We start from the raw sequence: 27,977 nt of genomic DNA on the forward strand, positions 1-27,977 counted from the left end.
CCGAGGTAACTGAAGTCCGCAAGATCATGAACGTCCGAAGATTGCCCGGTTTCATGTACCACTACAAGGTGGTCACGTTCTTCTTGTTCTCAATTTTCATCCTCGTCATCTACTTGCTACTCCACTGGGGTATTATGTGCACGAATCTCGAGGCTTGGCGTCACGTATCCAACGTGGTGAGTCCTTTTGAATCTTATAACGAAGCAATCTCGACACTGTACCACGACATCGCGCGTACACACACCACAGAGCACAGGGGGTCGCTCCTGGTGGTGAAACGAGGATAGAAAATGAATTAGGGGATGAAACGAATACGCACGCGCCCTTGCGGCGTGCACGGAACCAACTGCGAGTCTTTACTACGTGCCAATTTTACGCGAATACTCGTGACAATCGAAAAAAGAACTGTGCTTGTTTCTGTTTACATTCTTCCTCTCTGGTCGAGACTCGGCGAGGGTAAAGGACACCATTTTTTGAAGTTTATTTTCGTTGGTTTGATAGATGGAGCAACGTGGCATGACAGATCTGCTGTTCTATTTACCTTTCTATGAACGCGTTCGTGAATCTTAGTTTGCATCGTTTTCTGCAATTTTGAAATAAATGTTTAATTATTGAGAACGACACGAGAAATAAATGTAGAAATTTGGGAACAGTATGCTGTTAAAAGAAGCTTTCTTTAACTATGATTTTTATAGTTTTGCAGAAGAGTGCATTTTGAAAGTGCAATGAAGTGCATTTTGAAATTTAAGTTTTGAACTCTTTTAAATTTTTTATTTAGTGTTAATGGAAGAATAATAGTAAATGTACGTCTTTATTTAAAGAAAAGTTATATAATATTTAAGACATTAAAATTAAAGCATTTTCCAGAAACATAATGAAGGTTTTAAAGAAGCATAATTGTAATTGGAGGAAATAAAAATTATTTTTAATGAATTTGTGAATTTAAAAATTTGCAAATTATCAAATTTTGTGGATATTTGACAAAATACCGGAATATTGTAACAAGTTTTATGCGAAATATTTGAAACAGAAATTAAGGGTTAATTTGATTTTGCAAATTTTATTATTAAAATGGAAAATAGTAAAATATTTTAATAATCACTTAATACATCATGTCCAAAACATTAATTATTATAAAAAACAGAAAACAGTTAAATAGATTCTATTGTTTTTATTCGTGATAATTAAACTTACAACTTTGATATTTATTTTATAAAACTGGAGATATATTTAAAACAATAATTCATTTTTAATTTAATATGTTCATAGTATTGTTAACAATTTTTACACTAAAATTCGTTTTTAGCACAAAATACATGATGAAATCTAGAATTTAACAATTAACATTACAAAACTCTTTTGTTATTAAGTAAAAAAAGTTGACACTGTTTTTTAAATAGAATATTTTTAACTTATGAGTTATTGTCAAATATTTTTCACTTTTATTATCAATGCTGTGTAAAACTACGATAATTAATTTCTCCTGTATTAAATATTTCGATAGAAACACGTTAATTTCATAACTTCTTATCAGTAATTTCAATTCTTGCTACAGAAATTAAAAAATTATTTTACAGTTCAAAGTTTGAAATGACTCATACACCCGTTACAATCTCGTGCAGTTTATCACGCATGGAATTCGAAAAACGTCGTTCCGTAATTAACTAGAAGTGGATTAATGTTGGTCGAGTGTAAAAAAAATTCATTGAACGTTTAAATTCAATTTGTCGGAAATGCATTGTACGTAAGCTTAGTGTCGCTACTCATTATGTTCGAGTCACAGTATCGTGTCAGAATATTAAGAATGAAACCGTTTACGTAACGCATTGCACTATCCAACGCACGCGAGGTCATGAAAAAATGTTGGTTACTCGTACAAAATTATTAGTCACTGTTTTTCTACTTATAACGTTAAATCAAATTTTAAATAAAGTCGTGTATAATAGCTGTATGTTTTTTAATAATATACATAGTGGGTGGCTAAGATAAAAGAGGACCAGAATCATACTATGCGTGATATTTGAATTTCGCGCTCGAATGGGGTCACGTGATGTACAGGGCCTCATTTATCTTGGCCACCTATAGTTGAAGTTTTACTGATGAATGTGATGAGATTTACATTTTTGATCATTTTGTTAAAACATTAAACTACATGTTTGTTCTAAATTTATTTTGCGACATCTTGCAACGATTTTAAGTAATATGGCATAGGTCAGGAATTTTAAGATGCTTTGTGTGCATATTTTAATGGTTATGACATTATCCATTTAAATTTTGCCTTGTCTGAATATTCTGAGGTTATGTGTAAAAGCCGTATCATGATTGCAAATTCCAAACTGTTTGAAATATAAAACAACACAATACACTGAGCAGACGGAATCCATGTAACCTTGATATTATGTATTTAAATTACCATGGCATTGTCGTGAATCTTATACTATGTGAAACAAATATAATCTCATTTAAAATTTTTTCTCTTGATACTCTGTACTTTAACACTACACCTACCGGCATATAATATGTACTTAATTTGAAATTAAAAATGAAGTTAAAAAATAAATAAACAAACGACAAAACATAAATTAGTACACACATTTATTCTTTATCTTGATGAAAATCAATTCTGATTTCAAGGAATGTATTTTAACGAAATGAGTACCTTATAATAAGAGAATTGTGGAGCGGTCATTTAACCGATTTGGTAGTTTTAGTGTTAAAATAAAATATACAAAGAAATTTTCCAGAAGATTTAAATAAGAGAATTTTTTAAATAGTTGAAGTTTTACTGATGAATGCATTAATGAGTAATGAGATTTAAATTTTTGATCATTTTGTTAAAACATTAAACTACATGTTTGTTCTAAATTACACATCGCCGGAAAAACAATTCTCACTGTTATCCACAGTTTCACATAGAATTTTGAGTATTCTGTCAACAAGATTTTTAAAATGTTTGTTTTATTTTGTTTTATACTACTGGTAGTTATTATCGCTATATTTATAGTGCTAATACAGTATATCATTTTGGGACAACAGAAAAGTTTAAGCTTGATATTACCATAATTTAAGGTTGTGGTTTATACGAGGTGAAGGATTTAAATCGGGTCAACTGATGAATATCTTTTAAACCGTAGTGAAAAATGTATACGATTAATTTCATTTAATTCTGAGGTCTAATCTGATGCTAAAAGTGTTTTTGTAAATGAAAAGAAGAGAGATGAAGCTTAATTTTGATTTGTAAACAATGTAAAGTCAGAGGAATAAATTTCTTTGAAATGTGTAGTTTAAGATTAAAATTTTATTTTTGATAATTTAAAAATTTGGGTTTTGGAGATTGCAGAATTGGGAAAATTAAAAATTTCAAATAGGAGCGTTTGGGAATTTAGTAATTTAGTGATTTAGAAATTTGTAGATTTGAAAATTGTTATACTTATGAATTTTGGTATTTGATGATTTGGTAATTTGAAAATGTACATATTTACAAATTTGAATATTAGATAATTATTTTGGTGATTCACAAATTTCGATATTTGATAATTCCATAATTTGGAAATGAGTAAAATTTCAAATTTAAGTATTAAAAAATTTAGTAATTTGTAAATTTATAAATTTGGACATTTCATAATTTGATAGTTTAGAAATTTAATAATGTATGGATCTGATAATTTGTAAATTTGAAATCTTGGTCATTTGAAAAGTTTTTTCATTTAAAAATTTCGGGGTTAGATCTTTTAAATCGAAAATTTCTATTTCAAAAATTTTTCTATTTGAAAACTTGCAAATTCAATAATTTAAGTATTTGGATCTTTGAACATTTAAAAGTTTAGCAAATTTTTTCGAAAATTTTTTAACTTAAATCTTTGAAAATTTAGGAATTTGTACGTTTAAACATATAGAAGTTAAAGTTGTTGACAACTCAGGAATTTTAAAATACGAAAAATAGTACAATATCTATCAAGTTTCTAAGGGTGGAATTTCATACACAGCGAAAAGCTCGGATGAAAATACTCCGCACATTCCGCATAATTTTCGTTGGCCCTAAAAAAAATGCCGTATCTTTCGTGTGGGGATAAATTCTTCAAGATATTTTACGTAAAAAAGTCTTAAATTATAGTATTAAGAAAACAAATAATTCGTTGAATACTTTTAATTTCAAGGTAAAATATTTCATTTAACCCTAGATTTATGGACATTTCGTGACCACTCACATTTAAATTAAAACTAAACTATAGAAATAAACAAATAACGAATAATACATGAGCTAGCTTGAACAATGATTCTTTATCTCGACAAAGTTTGACATACATCTTAACAAAAATTGCTTAATCATTTTCGTTTAAAATATAGAATAGGAAATCTAAGGTCCTTTATTTTTACGGGTTCCGCACATTTAGTGTTAAAAAATCTAAGTATTTCACTAATGGTTAACATTTGTCTTATTTGTTCTTATTTGTTCCCTGTCTTATTTATTCTTATTTCTTCTTTATTATCCAGAATATTTTAATGAATGCATATAGTATAAAAAGACGATATAACATTAGCTTTTAACCAGTTAAGTGTGTTTGACGACTATATCTGACATGGAAATGTGACAGAATTTGTGTCATGACGACTATATCCGTCATGCGTAAAAGTTTGTTACAATTTTGTATTTAATTTGTATTAACATTATATACTCATCTAGAATCTACATGTAGAATATCTCAAACCAGACGTGTGACTTAAAAACTGTAAATTTACTATTGCACTGTTCTTGTGTGTATGTGAGGATGTCACGAACTCTTTACCCTCCATGTACATAACACTTAACGTTCGAATTTCGCCATTTGGAGAAAATGAATATAGTGAATCAACCCTAGGCTACAATGTCGTTACTCTGAATTTTTGATCCCATTTTAATCTGAATCAAGCGTCTGATCTGAGATTTCAAAAATGCATTTAGAAGGTAAAAATGACTGTCAGGGTGTTTTCAAATACGGTGATTTTGAAACTGATAATATTTTTGTGGTCTTATCAATCAATCACCAGATCAAAAACCAATCGAAAATGTAAATAATGCTTTTCAAATGTTAAGCGCCACAGATACGACCCTAAAGAATTTCGTGACATAGATTCATAAGAAACAGAGATTGGCTCAAATTAAATTTCTCTGATTCCTTTCTTTGACCCAGATCAAGGTGGTCGAACGATCGGATCCAAAAATGTTGTCAGATTCAGAGTCAGCGTAGTCGAAACTCTGAACCATAATTCATAAAACTTTTTCATTGAAATTTTAAATTTCCGGTATGCAGTACACAAGAAAAGTTGCATGAACATTTCTGATGGCATAAACTCGCGACGTAGACCCCGATGCCCGTCTAGATCCAATATTCAGCGACTATTTTACAATTTGAGACTGTTTCGAAATTCAATTAAATAATAAATAGGAATGCGACTTCCGATATACGTATTTTAACATTAAAACTCTGAAACCATTCATTTGACCCGTTCAGTCCTTTTTTGTTTTAAATTATAAAATTTATTAAGATGTTTTTCTTCAAATCTGTATTGATTTTTATCAATTTACGTACATAATATTCGATTATACAGGATGTATCATTTAAGTTGACATTGTATCAAATCTGAAAGACGTATGATTCACGAAAAACAAGCTGACAGGTGCCTTTTAATATTTCGTGCAGGGAGTCGGATTGTATTACTAATTTTTTAATATTTGAACGTTTTCAAGGTTATTTTAAGGTCATCTTTTCTTTTTTTTTATCATAAACCTATATTTTTTATTCCGGAAACATATTCTACATGAAAAATGCTTGATTTTTGTTTGATTTTCTTTAATTTTAATATTACAATTTTCTTAAAATATCTAGTTGATTTTTCATATTTACGTCAATAATATTTTTTCTATTAATATAACAGCGTTATTTTCTTTTGGATAGTTTTTTATTTCATGTAAGAGCATTACGATGAATACTTGAAATGTTTACCCTCAACTTCTAGACACTTATTAATTGGTTTAATAAAAGAATCATGAACAGATAATAAAGTTCTTCTCGTGATACTACGACACGCAGTTACAATTCGCTCTGTCATGTTTTCTGATGTGGTAGATGGATCGCAGTATACTTTTTAACCGACTTCGAAAAAGGAGGAGGTTACTCAATTCGATCAGTATTTTTTTTTTTTTTTTCCCCCCTATGTGTGCCCGCCGATTACGCCTAACTGGATGGACCGATCGGAACGAAACCTTTTGCATCTGGTAGGTTCTGACTCCCCATTGGTACCATTATCAAAAAATTTTTCATTTTTTAATTGCAAAGTATTATTATTGCAAAAAAACCGGCAACTTTTGAAATAAACTTTTCTCGATTTTAGTGCGCTTTTAATATCTTATCACGGATATGATTCTGAACAATTTTGTTCATATACAAATTTCGCGGAAAGGTTTAGTTTTCGAGATATTGGCGAAAAATTGTTGAAAAGTTTTGAAATCAACTTTGGACGATTTTCATGTCCTTTTAATATGTTATCAGGGACACGATTCTGAACAACTTTTTCCTTATCCACAATTAAGGGGAAGCTTTAGTTTTCGAGTTATTAGCGAAAAACTATTGTTACTAATATATTGAATTCTTCGTGTGCCTCCGTGTCTCTGGTGGTGTATGAGTCAACATGCAGTCGCCGATTTTCTACTGTTTCTACAAACACGTCTTGCCGGCCGATAAAAAGTGTGAAATAAAATAATTTTTAGAAAAAAAATACGCCGACTTCGAAATGCACTAAACAGTATAAAATAATTTCTATTTCCTAATGAAGTAATTTCTATTTCATTCAATCATACAATTACGTAACAGATATGAATGAAACCTATTTACTCGTTAGGTATTATATTAAATACATTTCAACCTTTTCGGAGGCGGCGCAAAATTAAATAACATATTCAAAATAATCTTTTAATTTTGCGCCGCCTCCGAAAAGGTTGAAATGTATTTAATATAATACCTAACGAGTAAATAGGTTTCATTCATATCTGTGACGTAATTGTATGATTGAATGAAATAGAAATTACTTCATTAGGAAATAGAAATTATTTTATACTTTTTAGTGCATTTCGAAGTCGGCGTATTTTTTTTTTTAAATTATTTTATTCCTTAAGATAACCTTATAGGAAGTAATCGGGTGATGTTATATCAGGTAATCTCGCTCGCCAAGAAACTGGACCATCCCGACCTATTCAACTATCAGTAAAACCCTGATGTAGTATTTGCCGTGCAATATGTGAATAATAAGCTGGGTAACCGTCGCGTCGTGTTAAAACCACACGTTTTGCCTGTCTGCCAGGCTTAGATCTTCAAGTAACCCAGGTAATTCGCGATCCAAGAAATCTCGACATTAGTTTCCATCTAACGTGCCAATAATTCTTAAGGTACTAATGATACTTAAAGATATAAGCCTACCAGATGTAATATTGAACTTACAACAAAATGTATCAAACAAAAGTCACGCATTTTTTCACGTAGAATAGGATTCCGGAATAAAAAATATGGGTTTATGATAAAAAAGACAAGATGACCTTGAAATAACCTCAAAAACGCCCATGCATTAAAAAATTAATAGTGCCAGTTTACTCCCCACTCGAAATACTAACGATCAGTTTGTTTCTCTTAAATTACACGTCCTTAAGATTTTTTACAATGTCAACTTAACACCCTATATACAGGGTGTCTCACAATTAGCGTAGTTCCCTGAAATGGGAGGTAGCTGACGTGATTCTGAATAAAATTTTCCTTTGCAAAAATGGGGTTTGAAGCTTGGTTTTTGAATTATTAAGGAAAAACACGGACCAATCAGAGCGCTAGGATTACGCGCGCTCAACCGCTAGATTCGAAGCTGTCGCTCTCGTGTTTACGCATGCGTAATCGTCGCGTTCTGATTGGTCCGTGTTTTTCCTTAATAATTCAAAAACGAAGTTTCCAACCCCATTTTTGCAAAGGGAAATCTTATTTAGAATCATGTCAGCTACCCCCCATTTTAGGGACCTACACTAAATGTGAGACACCCTGTGTATATTGTGTACGTAATATATGTATACACAACACATGTATATACGTAATAATTTTTATCCTGTAAATTAATTTGTATTACATCTTTTATTTACTTGTTTCTCTGTTTTAATTTTAATTTCAAATTAAGTGTGCAGTATAGGCCTGTATATTTAGTCTTGAACCGATATTGCTTTGCCTTACAAATTGTTACATTAGTATTCATACAGTGAAGCGTAGAAACGAGACAGTCATTGAAACAGATTTAGTAACTATGAGTCAGTACAAAATTCATCGCATTGCACTGTGTCTTATTTTAGCATCCATTTTTGCAGAAATTAATTAGTAGTGCTTTTAACATGTCTGTATAAGTTAACGACGCATAAAATAGAACACCTGATTTTTAAAGCTTGCAAAAAGTACTGATCTACATTTTTTATGAAATCAGCTTGAAAATATTATGAAATTAATGAATATTCATAAGCTAGTTAATAATAATGCACAAATTTTAATAGCTTGAAACCACAATAAAAATAGAAAAAATGTCAAAAAACAACGAACTGAAGAAACGGTCTTTAGTATGGAACACGTAAAAATGTAGAAAACAACTTTTATCGTGAAAAGTAAATATTGATTTAAATAAAGGGATAAATAAATAAATATCTTGCACTGTGTTTCAGTTTATTGTACATGACGTTATTATATTCGTCTTTTACATGTTGAATTCATTATATGAATACATTAGACCCATTTTTTTTCATTATCGTCACTACATATAGTGTACTTTAAATGGTAAAAATTTAATACTATATAATAATAATATAATATTCGCAGAAAATATTGTATCTCACGTGGAACACGTTTCACATTGTCTACATACGTATTTTACTAGAAAAATAATAATTCACCAAAGAAGTAAGTAAATCTAAATTTAATGCTTTCAGACACTCAAAAATAAATAAATATACGTTTAGTGATATTTATGCAAAGGTAATATTACATAACTTACTTTCACCAAAAAATCTCATTATTTAATATCTAAATGCTTAAACACCACAAACACGTTCAACTGAAGCTCAAATTTTAATATGATTGTCTTCCTTTTAAAAGTATTTTACATTTATTATTGGTTCATTTTGCTGCTTATTTACGGTGTGCCAAATTTGGTTTACTTACCCTACAAACTTAAAATGTTTACTTTTCTTTATCTTCGCATGTTTTATTTCTAGTAGTCTTAAATCACAAGAAACCATTTATAATTCTTGTAATTTTTTTGCTGATAACAGATGTAATCGAAGTGAAATATGGACTATAGACGTTATAGTGTGTAAAGGCACGTTCGTATTATAGGGGCCGCCATTACCCAAGAAATTCTCTTATCACTGCAATCAAGTCAATTAAAAATATTGTGTGGCATAGTCTGTTACGAACGGATTTAGTCATGTATTATACATACAAAGCAAACGAACTACATACAGTACTAAGTAATATTTACAAAAAAAAAACATTTAAAATACTATTTTTGTTAACTGTTTTACTATTTAAAATATTATTCAAAATAGTATTTATAATTACTAATAATACTACACTATTTAAAATAATATTTGGATTACTATTAGTATTTTAAGTAGGACGTAAAATTTCAATAAATAAAATATTTTTATTTTCACAACACAATGTACAAATAATGCAATTTTGTATTATGAATAGCATTTAAAATATTTCTTAATTACGAAAATAAATTGCGGACAGAGTTAATATTAGAGTCTAGGAATCTGAAATTAATTTTATTTCTTTTAAATGTGGCTTTCAAATAAAGATTCTAATTATGATTTTTAATTTGAGATTTTGAATTGGAAGTAGAGAAAGTATTTTAACAATAATTGAACTAATAAGTAACTGTATTAAACTGACGAATTTGTGCTATCCTAATAGTGCTATCCCATCTATTCCATTTTGTTAATAAAGAATGCAATATAAAAGCAATGTCATAAAGAAAAATATCAAAACAATAAGAAATTATTTATGGGAACAAAGGTAGAGATACTGAGTACACATTGATTTAATTTATTAAGTATTTACTGTTATTTTTATTGGAGTAATAAACTATTATTACTTACTTAGTGCGCGTCTGGGCGCGTCTGTGTACGCATGCGCGAGCCTGTGTACGCATGCGTGCTGTACGCGCTGTGTGCGCATGCGCGTGTGTGATTCTGTGTACGCATACACGCGCGAGACTAACTAAAATATTTCAGTACTTTTAGGAACATTCAAACACGATATTATTTAAAAAATTTCTTCTTACGAATAAAATATATTATTTTTAAAAGTATACGTACGATATAATATAAAATAAAATTACGTATTTTTTAAAATAATATTTCAGTTAACACTAGCTATACGAGTTGATACGTGGATACGAATATACATGTTATACATGATGTTTCCATTAGTAGCGAAGAATTACTGATAACGAATTTTAGTAGTTAATGATTAGATCTATTTATTTAATAACATTCATTAATTCTCGAAGTAATGAAAAGTTGTCGTATTTATCATAACAAGTTGCTGTATTATATATACCCTGAACAAATTTTTTTAATAAATACTTCAATGCTGTTCAAACTCAGTTTTATCGAAAATGAAGCGACATATGAAAAGATTATATTGCATATTTTAGCCTTAATTTTTCATGTAAATTCCCTCTCATTTCGTATAATTACGTATAATTCACGCAACGGAGAATAATAAGTTCTTATTACTCTCATTTTGATGATAGTCGAACAGCCACAGATTGAATGTAAAAATTCTACGACATCTATCCAGGAAATGCTTTTCTCCCAATTAACGCGGCCTTCTTTCCCTGTTTAACCTACTTTTCAGAAGAGGGTGCAATGAGAGAACTCCAATCTCATTTCCGACGGTTCTCTGAAGCTTTTTGATTCTGTAATTTCATTTAACTGTCAATGAAGATAATATTGTCCTTTTAATTTACTATTTAAATTTTGTACGAATAAGAAATAAAAAATTAAATATGCTACTGTGATTTATTGAACATCTTTGTGTCATAACAAAATTATTTTCTTTTAAATAGATTTTACAAAATTTACTACATCCACTCTAGTAGTTTTGCATGTACTTTTAAATATCAGTATATAAATAATAGTATATTGTTAAAAATTATTTGTATACATAAAATGCATTCAATATTATTAAATCTTTGAATTTGAATTCTGTAAATAAGTAATGTTATAGGTAGGAATGCACTATTGTTATTAATAATCGTATTTAAGTGATTACATTTAAAAATATAAAAGAAATATAATCGAAAGATTTGTGTTGAATAAAACACAGAAGGTAAATAAATTGTACAAATATAAATAAGCGTCAATTATTGCAATTTTTAAAATTTTCTAAATGATTCGTTTCGTGAACATGTACTATAATACATAAAAAATGATCACTCGATTAAAATAAAACAGAACACTTGATATTACAAACAGACAGCGAGACTAATAATGATATAAAAAGCTAACGATGAAACGAATTTCTCAAAATAATGTGATCGTAAAAATGTTGTTGACATAAGTTCTTAAAATAACATCTTAGCATACTAAATCATCACTTCAAATTTGGAGAGACTCTAGGGTTTCGAAATTTTATAAAACTTCGTATTAGAGTTTCAAAAATTCAAAATCCATAATATAATATAAAAGTATCTGTAATATATTCCACAAATGGATTATCGCTTAAATTCTGCTTATTACTTGCCGATCAAGGATAACTTCATTCAAACACTTTGTTTTAGCTTCACAAGTGTATCAAAATCTTAGACAAAAATCATTCAGTTTTACAGAAGATACAACATTGACTCATACGGAGTCAAATCAAATATACAGTCCTTGGCCATCGAATTACCACGTACAAAAATTTCACTTTTATGGCTATAACATTATGTCATACATGAAAAATTGTCTTAGGTTCATGCAAAATTATTACTAAATACGTTGATAACGATATATACATAGCAGTTTGTTACTATCGTGATAATAAATTGTGTGGGTAATGAGCGATTAAGGGCTGTGCAAGCGTTTACGTTAGGCTCGAGTCTCGATAGCGCATCAGGTGAAATTTGAATGCCATAAAAAATGTCTGCCTACTCAAAAGACTAGTTTACAACTCTCCAACCACATTATCCGAGTTGAAAAGAATTACAGATATTTGGGAAAATAATGAAAATATAAAACATATGATCAATGTATACAGAGCATGTGGGATACAAGCTGTGACCAAAGCAAAGGGTGGAAATACAAGATATTAACATGTGTTAATAATGTTATATACATTAGTAGTTATGTTAGTAGCTAATAAAGATCATTACAATTTGAATTGACCTTTTAATTTTACGTAAAACATGAAAAATACTCAAAATTTATAGAGGTCCTAAGTCAATGGCCAGGAATTATAGTAGGGGAACCTTTTCAAATAGAGAATATCTAATCTCAAAAGATATAATGTGCTACCTATTTCAACCTGGTTCCTTTTGTTAAAATGGTGAAGCTTCTACTACCAGGTACCGTTGTTGCTGTAGTAGTAAGTAGTAATACCAAAATGATTCTCTGAAAGGCACAAAGCAAGTGCCACGAAAAGCACCGCTCGACCGCTCTTCCTTTTTCGCTCTAGGATACCACGAATATACAATACAGTTGGCCCCGGTATGATAGGCGCCGTTAACACAGAGCGATGTCAACCTTCTGTTCAGTGGGGTGGTTGAGCAGTATATTTAGCGCCACTTCCTTTGTGTTTCTTAGGTAGGGAATCATGTTGTTTGCAATGTGTACACTCAAGAACAAAGGCTTCCTTTGGGGAAATGTTTAGAAATTTGGAATTTTGCAAGTTTAGAATTTTGGTATTATGGAAAATTGAGGATTTAGGAATTTGAGGATGTAGAGATTTAGGGGTTTGAGGATTTAGAGATTTGAAGATTTAGTAATTTGGAATATTGAGGGTTTGAGAATTTGGAGATTTGGAATTTGGGAATTTGAGGTTTTAAAGCTTTGGGGATTTAGAGATTTGGGGGCTTAGTAATTTGGAAAATTGAGGATTTGAGGATTCAGTAATTTAGAAAATTGAAGATTTGGAGATTTGGAGATTTGGAGATTTAGAGATTTGGAGATTTGGAGATTTGGAAATTGGAGGAGTTAAAGCTTTGAGGATTTGGTAATTTGGAAAATTGAGGATTTGGGAATTTAGAGATTTGGAAATTTAGATATTTGTTGACTTGGGGATTTTGTGAGTTTTGGATATTTGGATGTTTGAGTGTTTGAGGTTTTGGGAATTTAGGGATTCGGAAATATCATACTTTGAGAATTTCTGAATTTAATGCAAAAAAATAGGAAAACGGAATGAAATAGAATAAATGCTCAGGTCAATTTGCTAAATTCTCTTTTTAAAAAAAGAGAAACTTTTTATAGAAAGAGACTTCGTTAATTTATTAAATATATACATATATTTTTAATGATTCCCTGAATGATAAAAGTTATTGTCAAAGGTACTAATTAACGAAGTTTCTAACGTAATCAAAATACGATGATAAATTAATGTGCTGTACACAATTATTACAATACACCTACACAAATATTAAAATATTTTCGGAATAAAATCATAAATCCTGAATTTGAAAATTCCTTGCTTTCTTATTACTAGATACTTTCGTCGCTGTTTTCATTGATCCCAATCAAACTTTTGAATCTATCGATCGTTCCATTTTTGTATTCAAACTTCATGTAATCAAACTCCATTGAACTTTTCTTGATTGGCTTCTTAGTTACCTTTACGACAGGATCCGAACTGTGAAATTTAATGATTGCCTCTCTAAGGAAATTGCTGTTCTTTGTGAAGTTCTTCAAAGTTTCACCTAGGTTCGCCGTGTTATATCTCTTTTATAAATGACTTCTCTGATGTATTTCTGTACAATGAGTTTGTACATTATGCCAACGACCTGAAAATTTGTTGCGCTAGAGTGTGACAAATGCAACCTTAATATAGCAACATTTGCAGTGGCGGCTCGTAGCTAAAATTAGGGGGTGCTGCTCCAGAAAACTTTCTGCTTTTGTTTTAAAATTGTTTTACAAGGTAACCAACACGTATAAAAAGAATAAATTTATTCAGAAACTTGATAAAATCTTGAAAGAACAAAATCGAACATTTATTACTTATTATGTTAGCGGTAATATCGATAGGAGAAAATAGGGGGTGCTGCATTTCCGCAATGTCTATAGGAGAGTCACTGATCATTTGAATAGACATTTTCTTTGGTGTCAAAAAATTTACTTCTTTTTAAAAAAAATTTACTTCTTACATTTTAATATTTCGAAATGTCACGTAATTTATCTTTATTATAAGCGGGATCCTTTTAATTGTCCTTATAAAGTAAATGTGACACGATATTTAATTTCATTTAAACGTTCCACGATATTCTTTGGATCAAACGATTAAGGAAGTAGTTAAGATAATTGGTATATCATTTATATTAAGAGAATGTAAAATTATGACTAAATATACTTATTCGAAAAGATCAAATTTCTACCTTCAAATAAAATATTGTAAGAAGAAATTACACTTGTGAAAGGAAAAATTTTAAATTAATTAAAATCTTAAAATAATTCAAATGATTCAGTAGTTAAATACAACTACTAAATTTGTACTACTTTAATTATTTTCATTATTTAGTAACAAAAATCTAGATGGATTTGGCAGAATGAAAATATGTTATTTAGAATAATATCATTTACTCAAGTACAGTTGGTTCCTTCTTCTAAATTAATTTTAGTACATGAAACTCTTTGGTGGCAACTAATAATGAAATGTATGTTTTATTTAAAGACTTTTTTGCTGCACAAACATCTTTTTAAAATATATAGAATATTACTTTTTAAACAAATTTTCTGTTCTTGAAAAATTTATGTGACTATAACATAAGAAAATTGATTAAAAATGTACTATATAAAATTTTAGGTTAATATTATGATGAGTTTAAGAGAAAATGAATTATATAATTAATTATACATATTTAATAAATAAAAATCAATTTTACTATTTAAAATTATAACATTGATTATAATTTTAAGAAAAGTTATGTTAAATTTTGGAGTACATATTTTACAAAAATATTTTTGCATGATATAAATATTGAATTATAGAAACTTATAAATTATATTCATGTAAAACTAATATTACATATTTTGGTATTATATTTTACTAAATGTTCAAAATGAGAGTTAAATATTATTGTTATCAAAATTCCCATTCAAGTATTAATTACCAGGACTCATTTGAACACTAGGACATTTTCTTTTTCCTTTTCTCAGATTCCCTATCTTACAATCACAACCACAATGTTCGTGTTAAAGTATTGGTATGTCTCTAACTCTCTTACTGTCCTTTACTACATCTAAATTGGAATATAGGTTAATAATCTGGTATCGTTATAAATACCGCATAGCTTCAACAGAGAAAGTGCAACATAAATTTCTTAGATTAATCTCTGTCCATAGTAGTGCGCATTCCTCTTATTGTCATAAATATGAATCAGCACAATCGTATTTCAATTTACTTACACTTGAACAGCGTCGTATCATAACTAATCTACTATCTGTATACATGACCATCAATCATCTCATATCGCGACCAAATATTATATTCAACTTGAGCTTTTGTACTCTTTTCTGCGATCTAAAGAACATTAAGAGAGATTGCAGCTAATGGCTTTATTCTATAGTCCCTGGCCATCGAATTAGGACCACTATAAATTTTCAGCATTTTTCAGCGTTTAATAACTTGATTTCTTCTTTTATAATTAAAATATGAAAATTATATATTAATTGTATTTTTAGTATGTAATCAGAAAATGAATTGTCACCTGTTATCAAGTAAAAATTTATTGTAGAGAAAGGAGGTTAGAATGGGAGAAACTGGGGGATGAAAGAATTGATAACGAGAAATTAGAAAAGAAAAATTGTATAGAAATGAATTATGATTCAGAAACATGAAAGAATAAAGCTTATATGGTTTTTAGTTTATGGTTCTGATTGGAAAATGTTAAAAAACGAAGATAAGGAAGTGTGAAATGATTTGGATTAATGTATTGCTGTAAGATGACCGAGATTCCATTTCCTTGAGCCCGGCTTCAGTTGGGATTTCTTATCGGAAATGTTGCGACGTAATAATCCTGTTATACACGAACTTTAAAGAAAACTAACAAAAACTCAATCTTCGATATTCTCTTTACGTGACCTATACATTGAGCATATGAATACTCAATAATTCAGATTTGTAAAATACATACCTACTGTTCAAATATTTTTGTGACCTCAGAGTTAACTTACTTTATTTCCTGCTTATCATTTAAATGATTAAATACACTATACAAAGAAACGATTTCTGTATTTTTATTAACAAAAAATATGGTGCAACATAACGCAATGCATATTTAAGACATTTATTATAAAAGTGATCCAAGTCCATTTAAGTTTAAATTTAGATATTTAAGAGTTTGCGTTTTAATGAAATTAAAAATATACGTATCAATGTATCATACTCCTGAAATACATCTATGAAAGTTAAATTTTTATTAAGAAAAAAATTTCTATTAAAATAATAGTTATTATTAAGTAAATAATATGTGTTCTTACCAACAATGTACTTAGGCCATTTTCTAAATAAATAACTAATTTACTTAAAATGCAAAATAAAATATTGAATCTTATTACTCAAAGAGTTCCGACTATTTTTACCGAACTGAATAAATCAGACAAAATTAAATCATTATATAATATCAAATAATGAAAAAGTATTCAATACATATTACAGAAGAAATAAAAATTATAAAAAGGAATAATTAATACGAAATCGTATTACATATTTCCATTATGTCTGGTTATAACGTTACAGTATCTGATCACAATTTTCATTTCAGTGTAGCACGCACCGAAAAGGGACTGCATTAGGAATTTTGTGCGAACCATTGTGCGCAGAAAGAGGAATTCACTCGCTCGCCTGCGAAACACTCCATGCAGGAAAAGAAGCTGTCTTTTCTGCCCACTGGGAGACAACTCGACTCATGTTCAAGGCTTCAAGGTTTACATCTTTTACATGTTTTCGTATTATCGTGTCCGTTTATCCGTCTTTTCATTTCAGCGAGCGTCGCCTCTGACATTCAGTAAGGACAGACGTTTTCTTCTAAAATTTGTTCAAGAAAAGCTACTCTGTGAATTGATTTTATGTTTCATTGGATAGAGAAAATATATATTATACGAAAAATTATTTCCAAAATTAATAACAATGCTGTAAAAATTCGAATATTTAAATTATTCGAATTTTCCGAATATTAGAATTTTTGAATTATTCTAATAAGGTGAAGTGGGGTAAGTGCAGACTGGTTTTTGTAAAGATGGTATTTAAACGTAAGTATTTTCAGTCTGTTATGCAAATGCTCAACGCTGTCAATATCGAACGCTTTGCACAATTACTACTATTTAATTAATATTAACTAGGACCTTAATTTTCCTTGTACATTTTGATTTTGATAGGAAATTGTTTAAAATGTCAACTACTCTGCACTTTCCCCGAAAATGGGGTAAAAGCGTAACTTGAAGTTAAATATTTTGAAACTTTATTTCATGTGCAATAGGGCAAGAGCAGAATTATTAACAAATCTGTTATAAAATGCCTTTTACTGCATTATGCAAGTACTCAATACTGCAAACAAGTACTCTCAGCTGAAATATAAAAGGGGATATAGTGAAACAAAACGAGGAAACAAACATACTAAATGGAGAAATTTCGCTCATGTAATAAAAATAGCCTGTATACGCACTTGCCCGTTTACGAACTTACCCCACTTCACCTTACTCAAAATAATCAAACTTCAAAGTCGAATTTCGTTGATATTCGAATAACCGAATATTCGAATTTGTTTTACAGCCCTAACAAACGAATGTGGTCAGCAAATAAAGGGTCGAGTGAAATGAAGAACCAACTGCGAATTGACTTTGGGTCCCTCATGCGGCGAACTAAGTAACTCCAGACAATGATGGGCTATCCTTTTCTTTTTTACGCTGCTACTGTAAATGAGAGACAAGGATCGCCGACTCTTGACCAGGCTTTCTCAGTTTCGCCGCACGAGGTCACTAATCTACTTCACTTGACCTTTTAGGTTGTTATATCACGACAGTCAAGTTCAAAAGTTAAAGAAATGACACTGGTAAATATGACAAAGGAAGTAATTTACGTTTAAAAAATCCACTTGACCCTTTCGGTTGTTATATCACGACAGTCAAGTTCAAAAATTATAAGGAACACTGAGAAATATGATAATTTACGTTAAAAAAATTGTTGTCAAAGTACATCATTTTTAATTTACTATTAAAGATCAATTCTGACAAAATACTTCAAGTATTATCATTTTTTATTAATACAAACAACTAATACACCGTAAAGGTGTAGCAGAGACAAGGAGAGTAGATATTTGATTTCCAAAAGTGTGAAAAAGTCCGTTTTGCCAGGATTTTGAAAGCGAAAAGCAATATTCTGTCATGATTTCTATTCCAAAATATTCTTTATATATTTTTTCAATGTAAAGAGCGTTTTTCTGGAAAAATGGGACGTGCAAAAATTTCTTTTATAGAAATTTGAGTGTTTCTTCTCGTGAAGTTTTAAAGGTAAAATTGTAAATCGAGCTCTTTACCGCGTTAAAGAATTGTAGAAAGAATATTTTAGAAAAAAATTATAACAAAATACGGCTTCTTGGCTTCAAAATTTAAATAAAATGAAATCGCATTTTTTTTCTAGTATCCTTTTCTCTCCTAATAAAAACAACATGAGATAAACAAAGATCACTGGGATTTATTCATTTTTCGCCAAAGTCGCTAAAAATCATACTCAGAGTGTTTGGTCACCAAAATTGGCCACAATATTAAAAGTTGGGAATTTATTGACAAATTTTTAATGTGTACAAACGTATCAGTATTTATAAACTTATGCAGTCAGCAAAATTTGAATAGTTCACTTATAAACTTAATCAAGTTTATTAAGTTTTAATTAATTAAGTTTTTAATTTTCCGAATAAAATACTGGAATGTTCAGTTTCTATTTCGATTACATATTTTTTTATTGGTATCTCTGAATTTTATACTCTATTTCCATTATGATTTTAATATTTCACGTTGCATTGCAAATTTAAACGAAATAACTCAAGTTTCAACACTTTTCTTTCTCTCATCCACCTACATAAGCATGTATTATCTGAGATATGAACAAAATAGTGATTTTTATTTGTTGTTATGTATTAGAGTCTATTTCTGGTTAATTTAGTTTATTTTCAATATGTTAAAAAGTAAATTTTTGTATAACAAAGAAAAATGAAAAGAAAGGACCAAGACCTCCACCAGACAAATAATTCAAAAATTACAAAAATCACACCACTTATTTAATAATATTATTCTGTTAGATGATTCATATGAAAAAAAGAGCGAAAATAAGAAATTGATGCAAAGAGATACATTGTTAATTTTTTGAGCTGCAATGTGAAAAGTGACAGCGAGTCAAATACGAGTAAATTTTAATCTTTCCCTTAGAAAAAAGCATACAAACTGCAACATTTACGAAGTAGTAAAGTTTGTACATAGACAACACTGTTGAAGTTATCTTTGTCGCTTCGCCGTAAAGAAGTAAGACTTACGTTCACATAGCGTCGAATATGGTGACAAGAATGGAAACACGTAATTCTTTCAAATGAAACAAAATTTTTTCAAACGAAAGAAGGTTTAATCCAGATAAACCATTCAGTTTCACCGATTTGATCAAAAATTAAAATGTCGTTATAATTCAAAGTTTGTACAGTGGAAAGATTTAAGCTGCATTTAGCTGGCAAACAGCAATATGTCGCAAATGAAAGAAAATTAATTCTGGAAAGTACACAGAAATATTGGAGAAACATTCTGGGAAGAAACAGATTTTTAAGAGTAGATATTTCAAGAAGACAGTCCATTGTTCACGATATACAAAAGTATGGTTCCAAACGAAACATATTCAGTTAATACAGCGGCCTGCCCAATCTCTTGACCTTTTAAAAACCTTTAGGAAATTCTGGCCTGTAGCGTGTACTCGAATGCAAAACAGTATGCTACAATTTTGGAAATTAAAAACAGTATAAAGCAAACTTGAAATGGTGCAGGTGTGACAAACATACATGCTCCAATTAGAAGCACGAACAATAGGAATTTTTGAGTAATTCGAAATACACGTTAGTAGCATTTAAGGGTGAAGTAAATGATTTTGTAAGTTGTAAATAAAGTATTATATTAAAAGTAAATGTAGATATTTTGCACATACCTTTCTCGAAATCAAATATTTTTCAAATTAATTTTTGAAACGAATATGTACTTTATCTTGAAGTTAAATCATATAAGGTACATCTTACATGAGTACATCTTTAAAGGTATATCTTTACATATTTTTTTTTTTCACTTTTACATCTTTGTTTGCGACAATAAACAAAATTTGTTTTTACAAATTATCCAAAAAGGGATACTGCTTGAACTATGGAAATCTTGCTGATTGCTATGTAAAGTTTGCATCCTTATTTTATTAAGTTGAAAAATTTGATGAATGCCATACACTCCTTTCACTTTATGTGTACATGTATAAATAGTCAAAAACTACTACTTCGTTCATTTTAAACTGAGTTCGTAGAATCTCTGAATGTGTAGACCACTGGCATTGATATTGATGTAAAATATCCAAAGCACACGAGTAACACAGACATCTACTTGTACTGTCTACGCAGTTATGCTAAATAATTGAAAATATTGCACTTAACATTCTCTGCTTTAGTGCTGCCATATCGCAACGTTTCTTCTAAATATTCAATACAATAAATATAAGCATTAGGTTGTTATCTTGCAATATACATTTAGATATTAAAGATATAAAGATTAACAAACGAAAATCAGTTTTACAGCAATACAATTATACACTATAAATTGTAAATAGTGTTATTGAATATATGAAAGCTTGCTCAACAAATAAAACATCATAAGAATTACTTACTAGATTTATTGAAAGCATTACTAATTTTTTCTATGATTATGGGTGATACTCAAGGTACCAAAATGTAGCTACTGTAACGTAAGCATTCCACTGTTCCCAAATCAAAAGCACTATAAGAATTATTTGTTACTATCAATTAAACTAGTCTAAGAATTATTTGTTATTATCAATTAAACTAGAAGAATTTCGAATGATATTCTCACAACATATTTGATTTCAGAACGAAGGCCCCATCAGACCAGTTCGAGTCGCTGTTCTGGACGGACGTGTCCGGCATGAAGCACTTCCCGTCTGAAACGGACTTCAGTACTATGATCAAAGATCTAGTTGTTAGCAAGTTGAACGTGACATTGTCGCAACATCAGTTGGAGAGGCTAATGCGACTTCGCACGCATCGCGTCGAGACTGAGACCACAAGGCGACAGCTCGAGATGGAAAACTTATGGCCGCTGTTGCAGGAAAACGAGTATCTGATGAGCATCCTCTACGAAGACAGGGACATTTTTCCTCAACTGATTGGCACATGCGGAACGTTTTACGCAGTCGAATATGTCAGGCCTATAGAAACACCCACAACGGTACTAGCATTGTCCGATTCGAAACCGGAATGGGCAAAACGGTTAAAGCTCGCCGTCATGATCCTTGATTTGCTCGAGGAACTCGATACTAACTTTCCTGAGCCGATTCATTTATGCGACGTGAAGATAAACCATTTTGGCCTGCCCCTTGGCGGACAGAAACTGAAATTCCTCGACCTGGATGCCGTGTTTCCTAGAACTATTATCAACCGTATTACGGCAGACAGGAAGAGCTGCGAGAAACACGAGGACTGCGACTTCTTCGATTGTCGGTCGTTTTGTTCGAAGAACAAGCGCTGTGAGTCGCCGGTCGCCAATAATAATTTACAGGTAATCGGCTCGGTACATGTAACAAGTTTAATAAGGTGAAGTGGGGTAAGTGCAGACTGGTTTTTGTAGAGTTGTTATTCAAACGTAAGTATTTTCAGTCTGTTATGCAAATGCTCAACGCTGTCGATATCGAACGCTTTGCACAATTACTACAACTTAATTAATATTAACTAGGACCTTAATTTTCCTTGTACATTTTGATTTTGATAGGAAATTGTTTAAAATGTCAACTACTCTGCACTTTCCCCGAAAATGGGGTAAAAGCGTAACTTGAAGTTAAATACTTTGAAACTTTATTTCATATGCAATGGGGCAAGAGCAGAATTATTAACAAATCTGCTATAAAATGCTTTTTACTGCATTATGTAAGTACTCTATACTGCAAACAAGTACTCTTAGCTGAATAAAAGGGGATATAGTGAAACAAAACAAGGAAACAAACATACTAAATGGAGTAATTTTGCTTATATTGTAATAAAAATAGCCTGTATACGCACTTGCCCCGATCACGAACTTACCACGCTTCACCTTATGTTAGCCGTTACTATTTAATTTAAACAACTGACAAGTTAGGTTGTTAGATAACGATTTCAAACGCGATGTCATATAGAACTATCGTACTAAGGAAAATTTTCATATTTCACATTGTATTTATTTCAAATTCGGAGTAATTTGCAAAAAGTAAAGAAATTCTATTTCCGTGGTATTAGGTGAATAACGAAATTTGTTTACTAGCGTTAAGGTAAAATATGTATTCATTTCAAAAATTAGTTTGACGAAAGCGATATGCAAAATTCCTGTAATTTCGATTAACTTAAAATTTCAAAAAATGTATGCCATTATATACAATAAAAGTGTAACTATTCTTTGAAGATTGAAGAATTGAACTAACTGTTGAAATCGTATTTCCGTTGAAATAAAAATTCAGTAACGTAACCGATATGGTACTCTTTCCGGGTCCTATATCGTGGAATATTGGCTCTTGTTTCGCGCCAATGTTCGACGTTTCGAATAAGTGCACTGCTATATGGATTGATGAAATTCATCCTATGGTTTACAGTTACATGTTTACATCCTTCTTCTCTGGGGCAATTATAAAATTTCCATCGATCTGATATAGCTGTAGAATTTGGTTTAATACATTTTTTAATTAAATGAAGTAAAGTCTCAGATCTATTAAATAAACGTTTGGTTGTTCGTTCGACATTGCCAAAAATCCATTGTCCACTAACAAGACATTTATTATATTACGTTATGATAGATTAAATTTAAAATCAACAGTATTTTAACAAATATTTTAATTTATAAGATAAGTAAATAAGAAACATGTAAACCAGTCATCCGATTTAGTAGTTTTAGCATTAAATGAATTTAGATCGGTTATCCAAGAATTAATTTGTTTAAATAATTCTACATAAAACACAATGAATTTGTTTACATAATTCTGCTTAAAACATAATTCATTGTTTTAAGCAAAACATACAAACATCGAGTAATTAATAGCATGATTAATGGACGGAAGTAAACGTTACTTTATTCATATACTCAGTAGTTTAATCAATATTTCTGGTATTTCAGATTGTATGCGAAAAAATATTCCTCGGCTGGACTCTTTCGGGGACTATCATAATTCCTGGACTACTTATGTCAGAGCACACCACCAGCACATTGGCAGTACTTTTACGGCAATGCGCAAATCCAGCCGGTGATATCGAACATCTACCACGTGCCGCAGTATCGGATAATGTAAAAACTCGGTTATACAATATGCTACACGAAATGGAACAGGAAGTCGCTGCTTCCGTGTAAATATTTTAGAGTACAAAGAAATTATGAAAATCTAGGAAATATTAAAATACAAGCAAATTTACTGGAATCTTATTACAAAATGGTATCAGTAGATGAAAGCATTGGAAACAAATCATGATCGTTTATGATTTTATTTCGCGTCAAATTTGCAGTTCTTTTAATGCACATTCGTTAGATCGATTTAAAAATAAATATTTAATACGGTGTAAGTCAACAGTTTTGACATACTCTATTTTTTAAATCAAACGTTATTGATTCGTCAGTAAAACGATGTTGAACTTTCGACTAATTTCTACTGTCAAATAATTAAAACCCTTTGAAAAATTATAAATACTATAATATTTAAATTATAATTAATTTAATATTTAAATTAAAACTATAACATTTAAATTGGAAACAAATTTTTACGATGAAAGCGGAAAATGATTTTGTTAAAAATGTATATACATATTACATATATTATATGTATAATGTGTAAGTTATATTATATTATGTTATATTATACATAACATATGCCTACAAGTTTTTTGTAAAAGGTGCCTAAACTAAAGCTGTGAAAATTCGAACAAATATTCGAATTTGGCTTACAGACTTAATCTAAACTCTATGTATACTCTTATACGGCCATTTTCCTCTTCTGCCGTAAAAATTTGTATCCATGATGCTGAATTTATATATTTTCAGTGGTAATTATAATTTTTCACGGTAATTTAGTCATTAAACAGAAAGAATTAATCGAACATCAGGGATTCAAAGAAAATGGTGCGTCTAAACTTTTGATATTGCGCCGTACAATAAAAATCTAAGATTTTCAAATCTGACAAAGTCCGCTGGATTGTATTTTAAAAATATATATCAAGAAGAAAAGATTTGCTCATCGATTGATAGCATTTTACAGTACAAATATATTAACTTAAAGTCTATCTTAGGAATTTTTACTAACAGTAAATCCAAAACAGTCTTCTGAAAGAATTTAGTAGTTTCGTTCCGGCAAATAAAAATTAATGAAATGTACTTCATGATATTATCTACAGTTTTACTCTTATAAAACTTTAGTATCTTCTACAATAACTATGCAACGAAAGTACTATTTAAAAGGATTTAAAACACAGTATTTGCTGTTCTCGTAATTACTCGAATAGCAAGTTTCAAAACATACCAAAATTATGTTAGCGTAAAATTAAACGAACGAAAATTTTTTATTTATAATTATATTTATGTATTTATGATTATATTTTTTCGTAACTTACAGTGGATTTTCATTATATTATCATGAACAAGGCTGTGAGGTAGAAAATTCTGAAAGCTGACTCTATTCGACCGTGTTTTTATACAGTCCTTTATATTCGGAAAATTATAATTTTCCACATTGCAAATTAAACAAATTTGACTATCTCATTTGACACGGTTCATTTTGTAGATAAGTAATTTTTCCATGTATACGTTTTCTTGTACAATGTAGCTACATACACAGAATTGTAAGCTCACTATCATTTTACAGTCATTTTGGTCTACAAACTACTATTAAAAATAAAAGTCTTCAAATATTTATTATGTACGAAGTATATATTTCTGCATTGTCTTAGATTATAATCGAATCATCCTTGCGAAATAGAAATGAATTGTAAAAATACAAAAATAAGTTTAAGAAAGTATAATTCATTGAAAATATATAGAAAAATGGGTTTTTTAAATATTTTTAGAAGAAACATGAAAGAACTGCAGATTCTTTTGAAAAGAAACTTTTGAAAAGAAAATTTGTGTCAGAAATTTTATTTTCAGTATGACAGTGATCCAAAACATGCAGCCATAATAGTCACTGGCTTACTGGCTCTTTCACAGTTTTAATTGAACATGTGTAATGAATTAGACAAACTAGAAAATATGAGATAACTAACAAAACATAGCTAAAAGATATACTGAAAACAGAATGAATTAAAATAAAACCAAATATTATATGAAAATTAACTTTTTTCATGAAGAATAGATTGAAAGAACCTAAAAATGAATGATATCCAATAAAACGTTAAATGTTAAATGTTTTATACAAATTATAAATAATCTGGAAACGTGTTAACAACTTAGTTTCTTTTAATTTGATGAACCCAAGTTCTTTTTGTACATTTAATGTTTTTACAGTAAAACTGACTAATAAAAATACTGTACATAGTAAGTATTTATGTATACGTGCTTCAACAGTTATTTAATGATCAAAACAAGTAATACGATGATAAGTACACGATTTTCCGACAATGTGTATGAATACATCAGTTGAGTTGATAAGCTGTAAAATAAAGTGTACGAAAGGGTAAATTAATAATAAAAAGTAAATACTAATTTATGACTAAAAAGGAAATTACGTCATATGCGTGAAGAACCGTGTAAAATTCACACTGAAAAAAGAAAACTCAATCAGTTATATAAATAATGGTCATATAGCGGAAATCCATTGTACGGAAATGTTTATATAAATGTATATATTCAGTTTGACAAAATACATCATAATTCATTTTCTAGTCACTACTACAGACAAGTAATATAATTTAAATTTTATTTTAATCAAAGCATTTGTATGAGGTCATATATTAAGTATAAAGTTCTATATAATTCAAAAAAGAAATATAAGGTGAAGTGGGGTAAGTTCGTAAACAGGGCAAGTGCGTATACAGGCTATTTTTATTACAATATGAGCGATATTTCTCCATTTAGTATGTTTGTTTCCTTGTTTTGTTTCACTATATCCCCTTTTATATTTCAGCTAAGAGTACTTGTTTGCAGTATAGAGTACTTGCATAATGCAGTAAAAAGCATTTTATAATAGATTTTATAATAATTCTGCTCTTGCCCCATTGCACATGAAACAAAGTTTCAAAGTATTTAACTTCAAGTTATGCTCTTACCCCATTTTCGGGGAAAGTGCAGAGTAGTTGACATTTTAAACAATTTCCTATCAAAATCAAAATGTACAAGGAAAATTAAGGTCCTAGTTAATATTAATTAAATAGTAGTAATTGTGCAAAGCGTTCGATATCGACAGCGTTAAGTATTTACATAGCAAACTGAAAATACTTACGTTTAAATACCATCTTTACAAAAATCAGTCTGCACTTACCCCACTTCACCTTAGTATGCAATTAAAAAGCTTTGTTCGAATAATTATGAGCAATAGCTAATATCAATTTACAGATTAACCACTTTTAAATATTTATTTATGCTTGTTATAAGAAACCGAAAAACTAAAATATTGTACATCACATAAACAAACAATGCAAAATTTATTGAATCCAATATAGCATAATAAATTTTTGAATTTATAATATTCTATAAATTCGAAAGAAATCGTACATTGAATAAACTTTGTACTGGAGAAATATAACGAAATAAACGACCACTAGAGGCTAGTGATAGCAATAAGGATAGGAATTTGAAACGAAAACATTATCAATAACGAGCACAAATACGAACTATCTTATAATTAATTATAGCTTTAGCTATATAGTTTAAATTTTAAACTTGATACGCTTAAATAGAAGTAAAAGGTACTAAAATTATTATTTTTAGTATTCATGCGTAGTAACTAAGAAAATGTCGAATAACAAATACCAATTTAGTAATTGTATTGTTTAATAGATTTCATTTCAATTATGTCCTTTCCCTTCCTTGTTAAAACTTTTGTATTGAATAAAGTAAACTGAAAATTCAATTCGAAGTTTTTTAATCCTGAAGTCAACGATGCTTGTATGGCTTATTACAAACCCGCTTATAGAAACAAGTTGTGAAGTATAGCTGTTAATTATTTCGGCAAAGTCGATAAAAATTATCTTGTCGGCCACGTCGTTTATTCCAAAAAAATAAATGATAGGGAAGATTTACCGGTTATGGCCTCAATTATCGCAATTTTTTTACTTTTAAATTATCCGCAGTTCATATCGTTCTCTTCATACTTTAATGTTGTGTTAATTTTTTATACATATATCAACCCTTTATTGCATTCAATTCCCAATTGGAGACTTAAATTACAAATGTTCTATAGTAAATTAAGTAGACAATGCTGAAGTCTCTGAGCATGTTAATTTCATCTAAAAAAAAAGGAAAATAAATAACGTTTTCT

At 29.7% G+C, this 27,977-nt stretch overlaps 2 protein-coding genes across 2 annotated transcripts in view; one reads left to right on the forward strand and one right to left on the reverse strand.

Moving 5' to 3' along the window:
* The window catches only part of Gbs-76A (Glycogen binding subunit 76A), a 226,150-nt gene extending 226,028 nt beyond the window's left edge, over positions 1-122 (reverse strand). Inside the window, exon 1 of the mRNA XM_076530052.1 lies at positions 1-122. The gene's annotated coding sequence lies outside the window, so the exon portion shown is untranslated.
* On the forward strand, positions 27-27,481 carry aln (divergent protein kinase domain 1C). Its single transcript, XM_003704744.3, has 4 exons — positions 27-176; positions 17,017-17,177; positions 21,370-22,057; positions 23,636-27,481. The coding sequence occupies exons 1-4, from the start codon at positions 27-29 to the stop codon at positions 23,864-23,866; spliced, it is 1,230 nt and encodes a 409-aa protein (XP_003704792.1). The 3' UTR covers positions 23,867-27,481.
* The last annotated feature ends 496 nt before the right edge of the window (positions 27,482-27,977 follow it).

The sequence above is a fragment of the Megachile rotundata genome, chromosome 3 (genome assembly GCF_050947335.1).
Source record: "Megachile rotundata isolate GNS110a chromosome 3, iyMegRotu1, whole genome shotgun sequence".
Lineage (NCBI taxonomy): Eukaryota > Metazoa > Arthropoda > Insecta > Hymenoptera > Megachilidae > Megachile > Megachile rotundata.

Bases quoted from the DNA above. Each gene is read 5' to 3' on its own strand.
- aln (XM_003704744.3), top strand. From the start codon at position 27: ATGAACGTCCGAAGATTGCCCGGTTTCATGTACCACTACAAGGTGGTC. The intron at 17,178-21,369 runs GTTTACATCTTT...ATTTGATTTCAG, and splicing joins CTCATGTTCAAGGCTTCAAG to AACGAAGGCCCCATCAGACC. The intron at 22,058-23,635 runs GTAATCGGCTCG...CTGGTATTTCAG, and splicing joins TCGCCAATAATAATTTACAG to ATTGTATGCGAAAAAATATT.